Source organism: Hydra viridissima, unplaced genomic scaffold (assembly GCF_058129835.1).
Source record: "Hydra viridissima isolate aposymbiotic clone 2 unplaced genomic scaffold, HvirCarnegie_v1 scaffold_5, whole genome shotgun sequence".
Classification (NCBI taxonomy): domain Eukaryota; kingdom Metazoa; phylum Cnidaria; class Hydrozoa; order Anthoathecata; family Hydridae; genus Hydra; species Hydra viridissima.
Window position 1 is genome coordinate 6,110,307 of NW_028324304.1, and position 22,234 is coordinate 6,132,540.

The 22,234-nt window shown below is 30.8% G+C and overlaps 1 protein-coding gene across 2 annotated transcripts; it reads left to right on the forward strand.

Annotated features, from left to right (window-relative positions):
- Positions 1-1,949: 1,949 nt before the first annotated feature.
- Positions 1,950-21,554, forward strand: LOC145189041 (methylcrotonoyl-CoA carboxylase beta chain, mitochondrial-like). Of its 2 annotated transcripts, XM_090086988.1 has the most exons (15): positions 1,950-2,211; positions 2,290-2,356; positions 2,821-2,905; positions 3,120-3,221; positions 6,824-6,951; positions 7,030-7,142; positions 7,325-7,438; positions 7,528-7,592; positions 7,924-8,023; positions 9,271-9,439; positions 9,520-9,663; positions 9,922-10,078; positions 12,080-12,194; positions 16,003-16,100; positions 21,166-21,554. In XM_090086988.1, exons 1-15 carry the CDS (start codon positions 2,071-2,073, stop codon positions 21,281-21,283), a joined length of 1,716 nt encoding a protein of 571 aa, XP_089943114.1. In that variant the 5' UTR covers positions 1,950-2,070; the 3' UTR covers positions 21,284-21,554. The 2 variants fall into 2 exon arrangements, 1 of the variants encoding a protein (XP_089943114.1); XR_016452397.1 differs by lacking the exons at positions 12,080-12,194; positions 16,003-16,100; positions 21,166-21,554 and adding an exon at positions 10,483-10,654 and having other exon boundaries at positions 9,922-10,431.
- Positions 21,555-22,234: the final 680 nt, after the last annotated feature.

The following is a 22,234-nucleotide window of genomic DNA, read 5'->3' on the forward strand; positions in this document are numbered from 1 at the left end:
ATTAGGAACTCAAACTATCGGACTATCAAAAAAAAAAATAACGGTTGCCCAGCTCTGCTAAATGTAATAAAAACTCTCGAACATTATAAATTGATTTCAAAATTTATTGAAATCTCAAGCTTTAACAGTTACCGTCGGTCTTCAAGGAATCAATAGAAAACAATTTTGTGTTTTGTGGATCATCAAAATGGGCCTTGGATATTCACACCATATGCACAGTTAGGTAGAGTCATGCGCTTGAATGACATCGATGATATTTCCCAACTTAAGATCCACTGTAGAGATGTAAAGCATATCCACGTTGTCCATTATCAATAAATTCATCACAGTCTTCATTTCAATAGGTCTTTGTCACCTCTGAGGTTATTCAGTAATGAATATTTTCATACTTGTTAAGAAAGAGTCCGTTAATCCAACATTTTTATTATAAATGGTTAAGCTAGCTCAGCCCATTTTTGACCATATAATTAACCATTAAAGGATGGTAAAATAGTGGTTAAAATTTTTTAATTATCTTTACAAGGTAGGAGCTGGCTCAGCCCATTTTTTAACCATATTATTAACCATAAACACATGGTCAAACTATTGGTTAAATAGTCGCAATATATATTACATTTTTTCAACTATAGGAGCAACCATCAGCCTATGGTGAAAATTTAAGCATTTAATGCTATTGCAATATAACCATTTTGTCACCAGTCTATTTTAAAATATTTTCATCAAAATAGTTTTTAGTTGTTGCATTATTAAAAGACAGCGTTAACAGAAGCCCTTAAAATTGCAATTCTATTTATATTCATAACTAAAGGGCTAGTCATTGTACCACTTCTCTTTTTAACAACAGCGCATTATTATCAACAAAATTTTTTAGTGGCAGTATCTCGTGCAATAGTTGAATCTATTTTATGGCTATTCATGTTTAACTCTTCAGTCATAGTATCACCATGTTTTTTTAACAAACTTTTCTTCTTTCTTTTTAATAAACTTTTTCTTCTTTCTTTCTTCTTCGTATAATTGCGATACCAACTTTGCTTGAATTCGTCGTGGATGTACCACCTCTGAATTTATCAGCTGTCATTTTTATTAGGAAAAAATTATAAACTGTAAAAATATCACAAATCTAATGCCATTGCAATTCCTGCTCTTGGTGTAACAACAACATTAAAACTTATAACATCACCTACATTAAGATGATATACATTTTTGAAATTGATAAGACTTTTATCAGTGATATGCCACACTTCATCATTCAATATAATTTGAACAACTCTACAAATATTTTTACTAAAATGTTTCACGCTCATTCTTAATGTTCTACCTGTTGTTATCAACGGGTAGACATCAACACAATTTTTTCTTTTTTTTATTAAACATTGTCAGGAAATCAGTATCTTGCTCATCTAGCTGCCTACTTAAACCTTTACTACATACTGCCATTACAGGCTTATGTTTGAGGCTAATTAATCCTTTAATTTGATCTGGTTGAGTTTTTTCTAATGAGCTTAACTTTTCAATTATTTTAGTCTTTTTAATTTAACTTTTCAATTATTTATAGCTTTAAGTTCATTAGCATTCTAAGTGTTTTGTTCCTCATTGCTCTCAGGGAAAATTTTGAGTTTCTCTAAATTTATTAACTGGCATTTTTATTATGCGAGAATTTTTTTAATAATCATTATGATAGTGATGACGATAACCTCTAACAATGCATTATTTTGTTTTCTTTAAACTGCAATTCTCTCTGCATGTTCAGTATCAGCAAAGTTGTTTTTGTTAATTTTTAATGTTTATATATTTTAGTTTTACTATTAAATCAATGATAGCATAGACAGGCCTCTTACTATTTCCTCACTACTCTAAGCTGTAGAGTTAAAAAGAAATTTGAATTAATATTTTAAAAATTAAGATTTTATACTCTTCCCTAATTTGTACGTCGCGAAATATTGCTCGTTGAAATCAGACTATAAGGGTTTGCCGGAGGCGAGCTCAGACTTATTTATTCCTTCTATTTAAGATCACAAAATAACTCGATGTTTATATACTTCGTTTCCGTCACTATTAATTGTTCGAAGCATGGCGCTGAGATGCTGCAAGAATGCAATACTGCATCGTTGCACACTTCCCTTTACTAATTCTGCTTCAAGATTTATGTATGATGTTTCTAATGCTGGAGTATTAAAAACTAAAGTTAACAAAAATGGTGTTGACTTCAAGGTAAAATTAAATGTTTGTATCGAATGCATAGTGTGGCTAAAAATTATAAATTATGACCAAGCATTTATTTACTTTCAGGAAAATGATTATCAGTTACGTTTGTTAGTAGACGGATTAAAAAAAGTTTGCAATCTTATCAAAGAAGGTTTGTTATAATTGGTTATAAATAAGTTCAAAATTGAGTAACTTTTATTTCATCTTTTTAGATATTTAAATATTTTTTGATTGTGTAGGAGATTTTTTTTAGTCATTGATTAAAGCAAAGTCATTAATTACCTTTGTACTCCTAATCTTTTAATACATTTTTATACTTAAAAATTACAAGTTCAGTATATTTGGTAGTTTTCAAATATTTTAATATTCTAACATTTTTATACATCAAATTTCATTACGGTAACATAATTTGGTCAAATGAGAAATATGATGAACAGATAATTTTTGCCTCAACAAACTATAAGCATTAACTTTATGGATTAAATTCTAGGCAAAAAATTTACCATATGAAAGACACTTTATAAAGAATAAATATTTTGTTGTCTTAATACTGTCCTTTATCAAAGTAATATAAAGGAGTAAAATAATTTTTAAAATAAGATGGTTTTGTTTTAGGGGGTGGTGAAAAAGCAAAAGCAAGTCATGTTTCACGTAACAAGATGTTGCCTAGAGACAGAATCACAAACTTATTGGATTTAAAGTATGATTTAGTTTCTCATTTTATCTATCAATAATATTAAGTAACCAAGAAGTTTTAACTCAATTTTAGTGAAAAAAGACTCCATTTTCTAACATAATCAGAATACATTTACTATAAAAGTTTTGTTTTTTAAGACTTGTGCAATGTTGCATTATTTTTGAGGTCTATAATTTTAATCATTTTGTTCCTTCTTAAAGATTAAATATTTTTTCAGTTCTCCATTTCTGGAATTTTCCCAACTGGCAGGCTATGAATTATATGGAGAAGATAAAGTACCTGCAGGTGGTATAATTACTGGAATTGGAAAAGTATCAGGGTAAGATAATAATAATAATAACAACAAGAACTATAACAAAAGTAATAAAAGTAAGAGCAATAAAACTTTTGTGTAACATTCTCCCAACTTGCTTAATGAAATAGCCTGTCACAGCTTTTATAATGTTCAAGTGAAAAAATATAACACCATGTCAACATTTCAAATTATTATCAACATTTGACTATAAAAATAAGTCATTGACATTATAAGATTTCTGAATAAATATTTTGTGACTTTTTTTACTTTTTGTATTATTTAGTTTTACAAAAATGAAGAAATTTAGTATAAGCAATAGATGCTGATCAACTCCTAATCCAGACACCAAGATTGGAAGTTGATCAACTATTTCTTTACTGATGTCTTGTAGCAGTTCACCATCTCAATGAATGGTGAGAGGAACTGTTGATTTGAGTTTACTTCTCAAATTTTCTTTAGTTTTTTTTACGATATGTTTAATTCTTTCTCAACAAATTGTTGGTCACATTCAAGTTGGACGAATCCTCCCAACTTCCAACTAGTGTATTTGATGTTCTGCATTTGATTTGTTTTGAAGGCTATTTCAATTGTGGACCTGAAACAACAAATGTTTTGTGACCTGCACAATTACTACTATCAATTATATATTTATTAGTTTTGCACTTAAGAAAACTTTTAAATATTGACTTTGCTCCAGTATTTATAACATCTTAAAAAGAAACATAAGACCATAAGATGACTTTGATGTATAAAAAAAGCAAAATGTAAATGCAAAGTAAACAAAAGCAAAAAAAAAACAAGCAATAACAAAAAGAACATTGTTTTTTATTTAACATTAAATAATGGTACTCGATTACTGGAAATCAATTGTCTTTAATTACTTCCCTGGAACAATGCTTTCTTATATTTCATGAAAAGTTTAAGTGCCTTTTGATCATCACTTCATGTGACTTTAGTCTGAGCCAAAATCATTTTAATTTTATAATGATTCCTTTCCAGATCTTATCGCAAGATGAAAAGATCTGGAAAGGAATATCATCGTACATTGATATTCTTGTAAATGAAGATATTATATCAGTTCGCAGTGTACTTGACCATTTGGAAATGTATGGACTACATTGTATGCCGGTGGTTCGTGTCTCCAAAGGAGCAAGAGTTCTAGGGTTACTAGTTGGAATTAAAAATAAGAAGTTATTTTGGAAGTGAGACAAAAATTTTGTTTTAAGTTTCAAGTTCACTAACATGGCAAAAAAACTTCTCTTTATGTGGAAAAATGAGAGGGAATCCAGTTTATGGTTGGTTGCATGTAGCTTCGTCACTTATTAAAAGAACGGCAAATTCCCTAATGGAAATATGGGATGAAAAGATACAATGCGATTTTGTTGAAAAAATAGTGAATAATATGGTAAAAAGAACATGTGATGACGATCCTCTCAAAGGAGTTTGGAATGTTTATGGCAAAAAGACAACAGTGTGGGTGGATGCTAGTTTACTAGCACTAAGTGTGATTGTTGAAGTTGATGGCAGTATAATTGAAGATGTTTGTTGGTTAAGAAAAGATGATGCAACACATATAAACATGTTGGAACCTGATGCAGTAATCAATGCACTAAACATGGGTCTTAATAGGAAGATGAATATCTTGCTTATTTGCACTGATTTAAAAGCAGTATTTCATTGGGTCACCAATGCACTGACTGTAAAATCCAGATTGAAGACAAGAGCTTCAAATGAAATGCTGATTAGAAGGCGGTTTCAGACCATTACAAATATTGTGGACAAATACAAACTTAGAGTGGATATCAAACTTATACCCTCGGAGCCTAACCTTGTTGATGTACTTACTTGAGTGCCTGGAAGTTGGTTGAAAATGGTTGATAAGCCCCCTGAACTTGCTGCAGTTGGAACAATTAGTGCTTCTCTATCTCCCAAAGAAATAAACCATGTTCATAAGTCCACAGGACATTATAGTGTGAAGAGAACATTGTATTTTGTAGAATTGACCCATCAGTAAGAAAAAGAAGTCAGACAAGTGGTTGAAAAATAGGTAGCCTGCCAATCAATTAATCTGAGTCTCATGGAATTGCAGAACGATGCCATCGAATAGTCAAAAAAATGGCAAAGAGAGTTTCTTGTAGCACCCTCGAGGCAGTTTATTTGTATAATGTCACTCCAAAAGATTATTGTAAGTCTTCTACAGCACCTGCAAATAAATTATACCAATGCAAAATCAGAGTAAGAGGAATTGATGATGATAAAATATGGGTAAAGCTCCCAGATAATCAATGCGACTCAATACATTTTTGGAAGAATTACAGGAATCATCTTGGAGCAAACGGTAGAAGTGGAAAGAGTGTGCTGACACATAGGCAACCTAATACATTTAAAAGTTAACAACAAATCGAATGAGGATCCAGAAGATGATGAAGAACTATACGTTGTATTGCCTGAAGACAAGACAAACCAGACACCAATGTTGTGAAGAAGCACCCAAAAAAGGAAGGCACTTGAGAATTATAGTCTGTAAGGTGAAGTGGTCATTATGAACAAGAGGGAGTGTAATTATAGCATTACTTGTAAATAATTGTGTGCATAAAAAGAAATGTGATTGTAGCGTTACTTGTATATAATTGTATGTGTAAAGAGATATGTGTGAATGTCAAGGGAATTAATTTGTGTATAAATTATGTTGATTTTTACATATATACATTGGCATGTTTCACACAACTATAAACAATCTTTTTTATGTGAAACTACATATAGCAACATTAAATGTTGAAATCTTTAAACCACTATTTAAGAATTGTCCACAAAGTATGATATTGCATACCAAATGGTATGGGATGTTGGTTGAGTTAAAGAAAAAATCCTGTTTGGGCCAAAGTCACCACCAATGCCAAAGACACCTCATTTCATGCTACTTACCTTTTTTTTTCTTTCAGTTTTCCTCCATTTTGAATGCCTGAGATTCTCATTTTGCTAAAACACTTCCCCTTTTACCATTTCAATCATAACAATGATCAAGGTGTAATGCTCAATCTCCTTCTATGATAATTATATCAAAGCTATGTGCAATATCTAAATGACCAACAAGACTTTTTCTAACCTTCTTTCAACAGCAAACTTTTCAACCTCTTTAGTTTGTTTTGGTTTTTATTAAGTTTGTTATTCTCAGAAAAAGCAATTACTCCACTCATCATAAGTTTTTTCCACCCATCAAGAAAATCATAGACGGTTGAATGCATTATGCATCAAGGATTATTTTTCTAATTGATGGCATTTTAAAAATAATAGTTATTTACTGAACTCAACAAAAATTATTTACAGTACAACTTTTCACAGCAGATTGGCTCTCTTCTTAACTTTTAAAGTAAATAATTGTTATTTTGAGACTTCTCCATTTGCTTATTTTGTTATGAGAGCACTTTACAAATTTTATTTTTTGTTTAAAGGAATATATGTATAAATATTTGTGTAAATTAATACACATAACAGATGTTTGTTTGTTTTTTTTAAGTTGTTTACATAGTTCTAGAAAAAGCATGTTTTTTTGGTAAATGTTAGACACACTTTGATATGGAACATAAAGTTTTTTATTGATAAAAATAATACTTTTTTGTATGCAGAGTTGAATGCATGGTTGTGGCAAATGATCCTACAGTTAAAGGGGGGACTTATTATCCAATTACTGTAGCAAAGCATGTGCGTGCGCAAGAAATTGCGCAGCAAAACCGGCTTCCCTGTATATATTTAGGTAAACATTTTGAATTAGTAGTTTTTGTGAATATTTAATGGTTTGGAATAAAAATTGTGAGTCAGATTTCTTTTTTAGTTGATTCTGGTGGTGCAAACTTGCCACGTCAAGCTGAAGTATTTCCAGACCGTGACCATTTTGGGAGGATATTTTTTAACCAAGCTAATATGTCTGCTCAAAAAATTCCACAGGTAAAAAATCAATTTTTTTTTTTTAAATGTTGCTAAAAAATTTTAACTAATTAACGATTTAATGCAAATATTTGAAATAAAATTGCATAAAACATTTACCTATTTTAATTGCACAATAGCTATATTAGCAAGTTTACTTTTGTTTTTTTCCTTAAAAAGCTAGAGAAAAAATAAATGTTTAGATTGCTGTTGTACTTGGATCTTGTACTGCTGGTGGTGCCTATGTGCCAGCAATGGCTGATGAAAGCATCATTGTTCGAAATCAAGGAACTGTTTTTCTTGCTGGACCTCCATTGGTGATTAACTGCTTGTTTATGTACAATTTTTATAAATAATTTAATTTTGACCATCAAAAGTAACCTACCATTATGTTATTGGAGTTCAGGTTCAGGCTGCCCTTGGGGAAGAAATCAGTGCTGAGGAATTAGGAGGTGCTGATTTGCATTGTCGGTAAGAGTATTTTAATTATAAAATGTGTAAGTTTGCTTTTATCTAAAACTAAAGCTTAATAACAAAAAGGTGAAAATTTTTCTTTAAACATAAAACAAATCCAACCAAACCATACTTTGCTTTAAAATGAGCGCAAAGTTATCTATTAAAAGTTGAAAAGTAAATAAGTATGATCATGATATTAAAAAAGAATTAAATGCACTTCACATGGTTGATATCATGGGATTTCATCTATGCAAAGTTCATTCAAGTTAACAAACAGTATTATACTGTTAATTGTTCTTTGTGCAAAAGTGGAATACATGTAATGTTTATTTTGCTTGATTTGTAGTTCCTCAGGTGTAACTGATTATTATGCAATCGATGACTTTCATGCATTGTATCAAGCACGACAGTGCATTAAAAACATCAATTATAAAAAAGAAATCCAGGTAAATTTTAGTTATTACCTTTAAAAGTTTGTACAAAGAAATTTGTTAAGTTATGGCAAATATATAATGACTTAAGCTTATCCATGTTTTAATTAAAAACATGTTGTTTCGAATATATTAACACATTACTGGTACAGTAACTTTAATAGCATAAACCATTCAATGCATATTTAAAATGAAACACATTTTATGCAAAGCAATAAACTGCTACCTTTATCAAACCAGTTTAAAGAATTGAGTGTCAAATGTTCATTTTAAAAGCTTCTATAGGAACAACTGACTCTAACAGATCTGAGAAGGCCGCAAGTTAAATTTTATTATCATAAATTTTTTTTTTGATAATTCTTAATCTCTAAAATTTTTCTTACCACTGAAAATGAATATTAAGGCCATTTTTCCATTTAAATTCTTTTTAAAAACTGCTTTAGAACTTCACACGTGTTTTGACAGTCGCCAGATAATGGAAGAGGAGAGTCCTTAATATCCTTATTATCAACATAGCCATAGCCACCAAAGTAGTTGCACGCTTTATTGGCTGTTATCATTTTTCCACTTTGTTTTCACAACCAAGAGTAGAATGCAAAAATTTTCTTTTGAACTCTTGTAACTTATTTCATCAGCTGCATCAGAATATCCCTTCCTTCTTCCTCCTCTCCACTTCTTTAAAATTCAATCATTTAAATAAACCATAATAGTTGGATTATAAAAATGAGTTCTATTTTGCTTTTCACTAATTGTTCTCTAATTGTGTTATCAGTTTTTATAGTATCAGTATGTATTAAATTTATTCTACTTTATATTTTTCCCTAAAATAATTTATACTTTGTGAAATATTATTAAATATTAAGTTTTTCATTATTAAAGCTTCTATATTCAACATTTTGGAACTAAAATTTAAAATATATACTGGAGAATTGACTTCATATAAAAAATAATCTTTAAAAAACATTGGATAATAATACTACAAAACATTTAGAAGTTTTTTGTTTTTCTTCTTTTCTCTAATTTAATTATAATCTTTTTACAATTGAGTTGAATCTTTTATACTAACTGTATGATACTTATTACTACCTCAATTTGCTTATTAAAAGCAAGGCTTAATATGTTTAAATTCAAAAAGTAAATAGATAAAATTGTTTATTATAAAATTGAGCTAAACAAAGAGAAACTCAGTTTTTAGTTTAACTTATGCTTTGACTCTCAAAAAATAATTGAGAATTTTTTAAAAAAATTATTTTTTTCTTAAGATATCAAAAAGAGAAATAGAAGAGCCAGTTTATGATGCTGAAGATTTGTACGGTATAGTTGGTTCAAATCTGAAAAAAACTTATGATGTTCGTGAAGTAATTGCTCGTATTGTAGATGGAAGCAGATTTGATGAATTTAAAGCCATGTATGGGACCACTATAGTGACAGGTTAAACCTAATCAATTAGTAGCAGATCAAAATTAACAGCTTTAAAGAATATTTGTATTTTAAGTTATTTTTAAAATTAGGTTTTGCTCACATTCATGGATATCCTGTTGGAATCATTGGGAATAATGGTGTCCTATATAGTGAATCAGCATTGAAAGCCACACATTTTATAGAGTTGTGCTGTCAAAGAAGCATTCCACTTGTATTTTTGCAGAATATTACAGGTATTTTTTTCCTCTTTCTTTTTTTAGTTTATAGAAAACCGTTTGATTGTCAAGTGTCTTGTTTAGTATTTATGCTTTATGATATTTAGAAATAAATATGCAATAAAGTTACAATTACTTCAACATATACTGAGTTGTGACTGGCTAATACAGATTTAATCTATTGTTTGACTAATCTTACAAACCATAATGTTAAAAATATCGATTTTACTTCAAAGCAAAAATTTTCTAATTAAATACATATTTATTTTTTTTAAGGTTTCATGGTGGGTAAAGAAGCAGAAGCTGGAGGTATTGCCAAGAATGGTGCTAAAATGGTAACTGCTGTAGCTTGTGCTAATGTTCCAAAGTTTACTGTTATTATTGGTGGTAGTTATGGAGCCGGGAATTATGGGATGTGTGGCAGAGCTTACAGGTGTTTTGGGTTTATATGCTTATGTTAAAATGTTGTTACATTACTTTTTGAATTTAACATTTTATATAAGTAAACAGAAAATAAAAATTTCTTTTAATTAAAAGATCCTTGGTTCATTTTTCTGATTTTTAAGTGAACAATTTCCTTTTTTCCTCATCTCTGGCTGAATATTGGTGCCTTTAGCTAGACCTCAAATCTCAATACAAGCTCTTCCTATCCCATGATACTCCTTGTGTTTTTTAAATACAAACAAAACTGATATGAGGATATGTTGTTTAGAAATTCTTCAGCATTAACCTTAGTATTGGTACCAGAAGAGTTTTTGAGAGTAATTTCAAAGATTATGCATATAGGTAACTGGCATCTGATGATTATGAGAGTAATTTCAAAGATTATGCATATAGGTAACTGGCATCTGATGATTATGAGAGTAATTTCAAAGATTATGCATATAGGTAACTGACATCTGAAGGTATCAATCTTACATCAATTCACCATTGGTTATCACTCAGTGGTGGAATGTCTTAAAGTAAAAGTAGTTATACAACAGACACATCAAATACAAACATCTAAAAAGTTGCAAAACAAGACAGCATCATTTACCACAAGGTACTTGGTGTAGGAGCTGTAGGCAACATTAAAAGGCACACAGATTAATATGCAGATCCACTCCTTACCTTTCTTATTGCTGGCATTATTATAACCCTGTCCACTTAGACAATCAACTCCAAAGCTTGTCGCTTCAATTGGATTTGAGTTGATCAGAACATGATTCATTTCATCACCTGTTGTTTTAATTATTGGTACAAATCCTAAAAGTTTTTTTTATTTGCATTCATTTTTTTTTTTAAATTCTTCATCAAAGAGCTCAAATGTCTGCACAGTTTTGATTGCACAGTTTTTATGTGCATGATCATATTTTCTGGGGTGTAATCTAGAATTATTGACAAAAAATACTTTGTCTTTTTAACCAATGAAAGTATTTTCTTATTAATGCTGTTTGATTTGACTTGCAGTTTTGCTGCCTAAATAGGTTTGGAAATTGGTAATATGTTAAACCCTCTTTTCATGTGAAGGCAGTTTGTGCATTCATTTTGAGTAAGACTTGTCTTGAACTTGAATTCAGCTAAATAATTTGTAGCAAAAGCAAAAAATGTTATCATTTGATTGAGAATACTAGGGGTATTCATGCTAAACTTTTTCTGCCTTATGAAATCTCTTTTATAATTTACAGCTGCAAAATTTTTTTTTCAATTATTTTTGGGCTTAGATCACCATCTTCATTTTTGAAATCTATCTTTTATTTATCTTTTATTTATCTTTTATTTATCTATAGTTATCTTTTGGAATCAAATTGTGTTCTTCTTGATGTCTGCTGGTGACTTCAATGTCTTTTTCTGGTAGGCCTGTCATCTTTTTCAGATTTTAGAGTTGAGGGAAGAATTTTTTTAATAAATCCATTCAATTTTGTTAAAGTTCTATACATTTAGCTGCTTTTCTTTTTATGTACTGAGTGCCTAAGAGTGTTTTCCTTTCAGCTTTTTAGATCCTTTCAAAGCTGAAAAAACAAGACTATAATAACTCTGAATATTTTGTATAATACTTCTGTAGATTGCTTTAAAAATATTTCACCAACCTTTTTACCAAAAAATTTATAAAGCCAGTAACAAGCTATTTTTGTAATATATTTTAAAGTAAATGTACTGATTTAAACACATTTCGAATGTAAATATGATTTTTAAAAAACAGTAGCAAATTGTTTAATAGAAGAAAATGTCCTATTACTAAAACATCTTGTCCAGCATGAGATAAGATGAACAATTTTGATTACAAATGTCAAAAATAAAATAACATTTTCGATTGTTAAAACATGTTTTTTATTCTCCAGTAAAATTTCCTGAATTGTTTGTTATCATAAAAAGGCTGTTAACTATCAATATGCTGGTTTGCAATACTTCCATAAACGACTCCTATTCTATTTCCCTCTTGCTTTCTTTTCAGTCCACGTTTTTTGTATATGTGGCCTAATGCTCGAATATCTGTGATGGGTGGTGAACAAGCTGGTACTGTTTTGTCAACCATTAAAAAAGCTCAACTGAAGAAGGAAGGGAAAAAGGTATTACTACATGTTATCAAACTTTTAGTTCATTGGTTGCTTTAGACAAAGATTTTATAAAAATTTTAATGATTTGTTCTTTAACTTTTATTTCAATTATAACAACGAGAATAAAATAAAGTTTATGGACTTTAATAAATTTGTGGACTCTCAGCTTATTTCAACATTCCTTTTTTTTTTTTTTTTTTTTTGATATTCAACTTTATTACAATTTCTTTGATAAATAAGTTCACACCCCCTATGCATATAAAATTAGGTTTAAAAAAATGACCATGTTCTACATTGATGGAACCTTATTTAGAGCATAATTTACCTTAATCAAATGTGAAATATAATTAGTAAAATGCATTATATTTGACACACAGCTTTTTGATAAAAGGAGCACTCAGAATGATACAACAGGATTTTATTTCTATAACATACACGTTGATAATTAACACATTTGTTAGAAGATTTCTTTCAAAATTTATTTATGCTACACTCAAGATAAATCATCACTACCTTTTTTAGAAGTTCTCCAAAGCTTCTTCTAGGAAGCTGTAGCTGCTTCAATAGGTTTATGTACGATATAAAATTAGATTTTTCTGATTGTTTAAGCTTATACAGCGGCGACTAAATAAATAGCACAGATTGATGTTCAATATGTAATGATATATTTTCCAGAGATCTGAGTCTTTGAGATCTAAACTTTTTCAGCCTAATAAAATATTAATTTTAGAAGATAGGATTACTGAGTAAGAAAAGAAAGTAACTTAGTTAAAAAAAAAAAGTACAATCACGTAAATGATTTAGAAGTAGAGAATAAGGGGGCAATTTAAATAGCATATCCTGTACAAAATTATCATTTCGTCCTTTTGCTACTAAAATCATGGAGGTTCTTTGTATAAATAGTTTGGAAAACTTTATTAGAGGTAAATTAATATTTAGTGGGGTATCCTTTTGAGTCAATAACTGCTTGACAACGACAGCCCATTGACGAGATCAATTTTTGGAATCGTTCAGGCGTAATGGCTTCCCAAGCAGCCTTTATTTCGATCCAAAGTTGGTGTAAATTTGTTGCAATTGACCGGTTTATGTTTCTGTCAACTTCCTACCACAAATTATCTATCGGATTTAGGTTTGGTGACTGTGCGGGCCAATCGAATGCATCAATTTTCTTAGCGTTAAATCACATTTTAACACTTTTGACGGTGTGCTTAGGGTCGTTGTCTTGTTGGAATTTCCGAACCAAAGGGAGATTTTCCTCGGCATATGGGAACATGACGTTTTCTAGTATTTCTTTGTACATGTGTTGATCAATTGTCCCTTGAATTATATGCAACGGGCCCATACCACACCATGAAAAACTGCCCCAAACTATCACATTGCCATCACCATGTTTTATGGTATTAAGAGTATACCAAGGGCTGAGTTCTTGGTTTTGGGACGACGAACATTGTTTTCTGTCGGATCCAATACTATTAAACTTAGACTCGTCAGTCCAAAGCACATTTTGCCAAAAACGTAAATTCTTGTGTACGTGCTGTTTTGCAAACTTCAAACGGCTGACGAGATTACGTTTTGAGACCTATCGTTTTTTTCGGGCAACCCGTTTTAAATTTTGAGCTATTGGTTCTTTAATTTTTGTTGGTGCGCCAACAAAAGGATTCAGCTTAGCGATACGGACAATGGCTGTGTCTTCTCTGGGGGTTGTCTTTCGTTCGTGAGACTTGCGTTTTTTGTTGCTTAATGAACCAGTATCGTTAAATAAGTTAATAGCATTGATAACTTCCTTACGAGAACAATCCAATCTTCAAGCTATTTCAGAATTGTTCAATCCTAGATCTTGAAATGCCTGTACTTGTCCTCAAAAGACATCTGTTCTATGTTTACCTCGTCTCATGAATTTTTTTTTTACCAAATGAATTACAAGAATATCCTTTAAATACTGAATTAAATGATTATCTTTTGATATAATAAAAGAATTTAAGTTTTTTTTAAATAAAAAGTAAATGTGTGCTTTTTAAAATGACCGCCAAAAGGTAAACACGACCGATTAAATGCTCAAAACAAGCAATTTTGACAGCTGCAAATGTCAAATGAGTATTTCCATTCAAAAAGGTAAACGTTGTTGATGCTATAAAAAATAACAGCAATTGCTATAAATACAAAAAAGTTGGTATCAAAAACCAACTGGTCATGAAAGTGTGCTATTCATGTTGTCGCCATTGTACATGATCGTTATCAAAATATACGTATATGGGTTATCTAATAATTATGGCTTCCAATAGTGAAGATTTTTTTAATTTAAAAAGGGAGTAAGATGACAATTAAGAAAGCAAGATGAGTTACTGAAAATATTGCAATAATAACACCCTATAAATAAAATTTCGGACAAATTCTAATTGCATTTATTATGTAATTTATTTCATGCACGCAAAAAACCTTTATACTTATTTGAAAGAGGATTTTATAATCTATTTAAATTTAATTTAGTTAAATTAAAAATATTATTTAAATATTGAAAATAAAATGGTCAAAGTAAAGGACCTTGAAAAAATTATGGAAATTTTTTTCCAAAAAAATCGAGGAAAAGGTAAAGCGTTTGTTGCTAAGCAGTTTATGGAATGGGGTTTACCCAGATCAACTGCTTACGATAAAATCGTAAAATTGGAGAATGGATCTCTAAAAAAAAAAGTTGGAAGTGGTCGAATTGCTAAGGTAGCTACTAAAGAAAATGTTCCAAAGATTGCATTTTTTGAAAATAAGTCAGGGTGCTCCCAAAAGAAAGTAGCTCAAGTTTTTAACTGTAGTCAAACTCGAATTTCCCAAGTATTAAAAACAATGACTAACATTCGAAATTTCAAAAAAACAAATCGTCCAGATCGTAGCCATCAGCAGAAAGCTATGCGTCCTAAATGTCGTAAATTGTACGAAAATTGTAAAAACTTGGATTTTGTTATGGATGATGAAAGCTATTTTGCCTTAAATAATAGCACATTAGCTGGTAATGATAGATTTTATGCCGCTGATCCTTCTCAATGTTCTTACCAAGTAAGATACAATTTGCGTAAAACGTACGAGGACAAGCTCTTAATTTCTTGTTGCATCAGCCCCCGTGGAATAAGCCCTCTTTATATTCATTACAGTAAGCAGGCAATCAACCAGTACACTTATAAAGAGTTACTAGAAAAAACTTTACTTCCTCTAGTATCAGAATATTATAAAAAAGGCAATAAGTTTATCTTCTGGCCTGATCTAGCTCGATCACATTACGCAAAGTCGGTCATCAACTTTTTAAGCTTAAAAAAAAATCAAAGTTGTACCCAAAAATATAAACCCAGCTAACATTCCAGAAGCAAGACCAATTGAAAACTTTTGGGGTGATTTAAAACGGCTAGTGTACGAGAATAATTGGAGAGCTGAGAACTTGGAAGAGCTTGAAGCAAGAATAAGATATTGTTATTCAAAGATGAATTAAAGAAATTTTCCTTACTCAAATAAAACATCTTTCAAAAAAAACTTTATAATATTGCTAAATATATTATTTGAAATAATTATTTTAATATATTTATAAACTACATATACTAACATATTAACAATTGAAATATTAAATGATAAAACTTATTAGTTCTTAAAATATTAGTTTTTGAATTTTGTCCAAAATTTTATTTATGAGGTGTTAACTTTGTTTTGTTATAAATGTATATTTATGAAGATATTGTATTATCTCTACGATATTTGATATTGGTTATTTTTTCAAAAACTAGATTTGTTTTCAGAGAGTATTTATTTCAAAGATTTTACTTTTGAAATTTTTTTACATTAGATAACTCAAGAAGAGGAAGCTAAAATTGATGCTGAGTTAAAAATGCCATTAGTAAAGCAGTTTGAACATGAAGGTCACCCATATTACTCAAGCTCACGGTAAAAAGTTTTTTTAAATATTTTTATCAATTACCTTTCATTGACATTTACGTAAAGTGAAAATGTAACAAGAATTTGAAGTTTATTTTTATCTAAATTGATAAATATTTAAATTTTGCATTACCCTGATGACATGTCAGTAAAATTAGTTGAAGTTAACGTTTTAATTGGTTGATGATAACGAGCGTTATTGATAGTGATGGGTACACGGTTATCATGAAATCCAATATTGCCAACCTAGCTGACCCAAGAATGCCACTTATATGGGGTGATAATTTACACATACCAGTGTCACCTCGTGAAAATTTTAAAATCTTTTAGGTACGTCTGCGGGAAAAAAATGACTTTGAAGTTACGAAAATGGAAAAAATTTACCTTCTTTTTTGACATAGCAAAACTGCTATAAAATCCATACCATTAGTCATAGACCAATAAAATTTGGTGGCAATGCAGCCTAGGCCAATACCAAGATTTGGGTAAAGTTTTATTCCAATCTCTGCAGTATAACAAAAGTTAGGGTAGTTTTAGTGTCGATTTTTTGTCGATTTTTTCACTTACAGTGCAGAATCTTTCTGATTATGGCCTATTACAAGCCCCCAGGCCATAATGTGGGTAATACATGTGCTCTAGTTGAATATACCAACAACATTATAAAATAAGGATTTTCACGTTCTTACCAAAATTTTTGGTTTAGGGGGTCAAAACTGTTGTTCTTGATTGAGCCCTATTTACAGCATATGCACCTTTTTCTATATAAAATCTTATATGATAGTGCTATTAGTGCCCCATAAGCATTCTTTTAACTAAACCACTACCTTAGAAGTTAGTTGAGACATTTTTACAGATTTTTTGATGAAAATTATAAAAAATCTTGACATTTTTTACTCTAGTAACTTTGCGCTTATTCTACACATGGATTTAGCCCTGAAGATTTGTGAGCAAAGCAAAGAAACCTGTCAAAAACCTTTTGCATGTGATTTTTAAATGGTCAACATGTATTGTGTGTTGAAAAACCCAATTCATACATAAAATCAGCTAAAAATGCCTAGAATTTTCTTAGTGCTTTGTTTTCAAAATCATTATCAAATGTACAAACTGTAAAGCTAAATAAATTTACACTAACAGTGAATTAATTTCTAAAATTTATTCAATTCTATTCTTTTTTTTGTGAAATCTTGACACTCTTTAATTTGTTTAACATGACATTTAAAGCACTGGTTAGTTTATTATTCTTAAAATGAATATTTTTTTCTTCTCTATCATAAGATATACTTAAATTTAATTTTAAAGTTTTAAGTGTTTTAATTTTAGTCTTGATCCATTTTTGTTTTAACAATGATTAGAAAAAAAAAAGGATTTTGCAAAAGAGGAATTAACAATATCAACCCATCATCAAGTAAATAAGAGCGTACACGATTAACTTGATTTTTGCTTTGGTTTTGTACGCTGTGACGTACATATCATGAAAACTTAAAATCACAACAAAACTTTATTTTTGTAGCACTGAAATGACACGTTTGTAGAAATATCCAAAATTGTTAAACCTTTCACTTGAAAATCGTTGTATGTGGTAAAAAATTTTGTTTTTCGTTTTTATAATATAAAAATTGTTAGGCTGAAGTAATAGGATTGATTTAGGTATATATGTAGCCAGTGGCGGCGTTAGGGTAGGGCCTGGTTGGGCAATGGCCCAGGGCGCCGAATATAAAGGGGTGAAATTTAGCCTTTTTTTGTATGGGGTTCAATTGAGCTAGGGGCTCCGTAGAAATCTCGCCCAGGGCGCTGTGTAGTGCTAAAACCGGCACTGTATGTAGCTCTACTTGCAGCAATATGTTATTTATTTCAAATACACCTTCTTGAGTCAATGTGACGTATATGTTAGTGCGTTAAATTCAAAATATTAAAGATGGCAGGATTCTAAAGATTATCATAATCTTGAAATCCAATTTAAAAAAATCAAGGCATCTCTTACGATGACATTACGGAGAGTCCACTAGTAATGTTAATAATGAAATAACATTGCCAGGAATCTTAACATTTGTCAATCATGTTCTTCAATTTCATATTATGGCTAAATTTGTTTAGGTACACAGCTACAATCCACTGACTCCTTAAGATGCCAAATCAGGCTAGAAACTATGAACAGAACAGAAAGTGTGTCTGCATACTCTACCTCCAAAAATGTGGCCGACAGATGACTGCTTTTCAGGCTAAAAGAGTTAGTCGCATTTACCAGACAAATCTTAATATGTGTGACTCTTGTGTGCCTCAAGGTCTTTGTGAATCATGCAGAACTGCCTTAAGACGAAAAGATGAAGGCAAGGATGTTGCTTTGCCAAAGTTGTTTGATTTCAAATCTATCCGAGTCAGAGCTAAAACACGAAGTCATGTCTGTGACTGCTAGATTTGCAAAATTGGCCAGTCTAGGTTTCAAGAAAAAGCATTGTGAACCTTGTGAAAAAATGAAAGTGAGTCAAATGCCAGCTGTGAAATACCTACCTCACCTCATAAGGTAAGGGTTTACTACATCATTGTTCACAGTTAAAGTTCAGGGAAAATATACAGAAATTGTCTTCATTAGGTGCCAAAGCTGCAGAACAGATAGCATCCAATGTGATTGAAAATAAGCTAGCATCTCCAAAAGCCACAATTCGTTTGGCAAAAGCATCTGGAGGTCATCCACTTCCTGTTACTCCAGGTGCAGTATCAGCAAAAATTAATTACAGTATTACAATTTTGTAAGTGATTAATTATAAAATGATAGTTTTTGTAACTTTTGTTTGCTGGAGGTAATGAATGCAAATTTTCTATAGGGTGAAGTGCAGCAAGATTAAATTCTGCCACATCAACATTGACAACCCAAGACCTCATTAATGTACAAATTAACACTGGCCTCTCCAACAATGGGATCAAAAAATTAGTGAAAACTGTTCATCAGTCATCAGACAGGAAGTTGATTGAGCCCAACTTTTATGACAATTTTCAAATGCCTGGTCAACAACTGAAGGAGATTTTTACTTTTACAGACTTAAAAACCACAGATTCCAATGGTTGTGACACAACCCATGTTGTTGTTCATTGCAAAGATTTGTCTGTTCTGGTTAATCAAATCATTCAATGTAGAGAAACTCCAGGTGGCTACTTTGTTAAATTAGGCATTGATGGAGGCAAAGGTTTCCTCAAGTTTTGTGTCAGTGTTATTTATTGAGAGTTCCACAGCACAAGATAAATCGAACTCATCACCTAAAAGGCGGTGAGTTCGACTTTTGCTGCTCTGGACTTTTGAGCTCCAGAGCAGCAAAAGCAGCAAGTGTGAAAAGACAAATTCTTGTGGCAGTCTCTGAAGATTTGCCAGAAACTCATTCTAATTCTCAAAAGGTCTGGTCACTCATCCATGATTATTGCATGTGACATGAAAGTTGCCAGCATTATTTTTGGACTTCAAACACACTCAAGCATGCTTCCTTGTTGTTGGTGTGATATTGGCTCAAAGAACCTTGCTTGCAGAGCTGTCATTGAAGCTTTCAAAAAAGTTTAATTTGCTTAATAAAATTCTTTTAAGATTGATCAATTTAAAGCCACATATTTGACAATCCAACTTGGAAGCATCACGCCCAAAATACACACAGTATTCCACCACATTAAGTACTTTGTAAACATGAAACAATTGCCCTTAGGACAATTCAGTGAACAAGCTTTTGAGACCGCACTCAAGATTTTCACCTGCATTGGTCATGATACAAGAGAGATAAAACCCACCCTGAATACAAAGAAAGGCTGTTCAGTTGTCTTGTGGATTTGAATAGCAAACTCCTTTAGAAAATTATCAAAAATTTTCATCCATTCAGCTTCATTTTAATAGATTAATATTACTTGTTAGAAGAGTCACCCTATATAATGAAGTCACCCTATATGATGAATTATAGTCAATTTCAAAAAAATAGTTAAAACTTGTGCCAATCTTATGTCAAAGTTTAGTGCCATTTAAGAATAATAAACTAACCAGTGCTTTAAATGTCATGTTAAACAAATTAAAGAGTGTCAAGATTTCACAAAAAAAAGAATAGAATTGAATAAATTTTAGAAATTAATTCACTGTTAGTGTAAATTTATTTAGCTTTACAGTTTGTACATTTGATAATGATTTTGAAAACAAAGCACTAAGAAAATTCTAGGCATTTTTAGCTGATTTTATGTATGAATTGGGTTTTTCAACACACAATACATGTTGACCATTTAAAAATCACATGCAAAAGGTTTTTGACAGGTTTCTTTGCTTTGCTCACAAATCTTCAGGGCTAAATCCATGTGTAGAATAAGCGCAAAGTTACTAGAGTAAAAAATGTCAAGATTTTTTATAATTTTCATCAAAAAATCTGTAAAAATGTCTCAACTAACTTCTAAGGTAGTGGTTTAGTTAAAAGAATGCTTATGGGGCACTAATAGCACTATCATATAAGATTTTATATAGAAAAAGGTGCATATGCTGTAAATAGGGCTCAATCAAGAACAACAGTTTTGACCCCCTAAACCAAAAATTTTGGTAAGAACGTGAAAATCCTTATTTTATAATGTTGTTGGTATATTCAACTAGAGCACATGTATTACCCACATTATGGCCTGGGGGCTTGTAATAGGCCATAATCAGAAAGATTCTGCACTGTAAGTGAAAAAATCGACAAAAAATCGACACTAAAACTACCCTAACTTTTGTTATACTGCAGAGATTGGAATAAAACTTTACCCAAATCTTGGTATTGGCCTAGGCTGCATTGCCACCAAATTTTATTGGTCTATGACTAATGGTATGGATTTTATAGCAGTTTTGCTATGTCAAAAAAGAAGGTAAATTTTTTCCATTTTCGTAACTTCAAAGTCATTTTTTTCCCGCAGACGTACCTAAAAGATTTTAAAATTTTCACGAGGTGACACTGGTATGTGTAAATTATCACCCCATATAAGTGGCATTCTTGGGTCAGCTAGGTTGGCAATATTGGATTTCATGATAACCGTGGGTATTTAATGCATTTTTTTTAGTTTGTTTACTTGATACCTTTTTGTTTAGACTTTGGGATGACGGTGTTATAGACCCTCTCGATACAAGAACAGTGTTGGGTTTAAGTATAAGTGCTTCATTAAATGCTCCTATTTCTCCAACAAAGTTTGGAGTTTTTCGGATGTAATGTCAACACAGCTGTTTCATTTGAAACTCTGGAAAGAAATGAATTTTGCCAGAGTCTCGTTTAGAAAAACGAAAAACCAATAAAACGCCCAAAATGTACTTTAAAAGGATATCTGCTGCGTTGAAATAATTTTAGTAAATGTGGCAAGTCTATTTGTAAAAAAATAAAAATAAGTTGTTTTAATTTATTTTTAAGTAGAAATTGTCATGATTTTATGACTTTCTATGCGTATTTAAGGCTCAATAGATTAAATAAGATGTTTTGATGTCAATCTTCGTTTCGTTATTTTTAATGTGTCGAGAGAAAAAAAAGTACGCAAAAAAAGTACGCAAAGTAAAGGAAATTAACTAAGGCTCGTTGAAGCTTAAGAGAATGTAATACTGTAAGAAGTAGAGCTGTGCGAGATTAGGTTTTTTATCTTCAATCGAGATAAAAAAATTCGATCGAGTTCGAGATTATTAAACAAACTAGTGAAAGTGTACGTTTATTTCATTTAAAAATGTCATCATCAACAAACCATACCAGTGTGCAAACTGCATCTGGCTGAAGCTAATGAAATATTACAGAAACTGTCAAATAACTCAATGAATGTAGATAATTAGATACTAATATATTAGATAAGTTCTTAATACAATTGAAGTTAAAGAAAGCTTTATGTGGAAATAGGTAATTAAAAATTAGTGCGTGATTGATAATGACAGTGAATGTCGAAAAAAGATTGATAAAACACCGAAATAAACACTTATATAATGAGTCTCAGTATATAAATAATTATTTATGTTACCTCGTCAAAAGAAGGAAACCTTCCTAAAGATGCCACAAGTCTCCGCGCCAGTGAAATTCCAGAGCCTTTAACTTCAATATTACTGATGAAACCTTGCAATTTCTGGTGTAATCCATGCAGAGCTGGTATTTTCATAGATGACGTTGGGTAACTTTCAGCACACAACT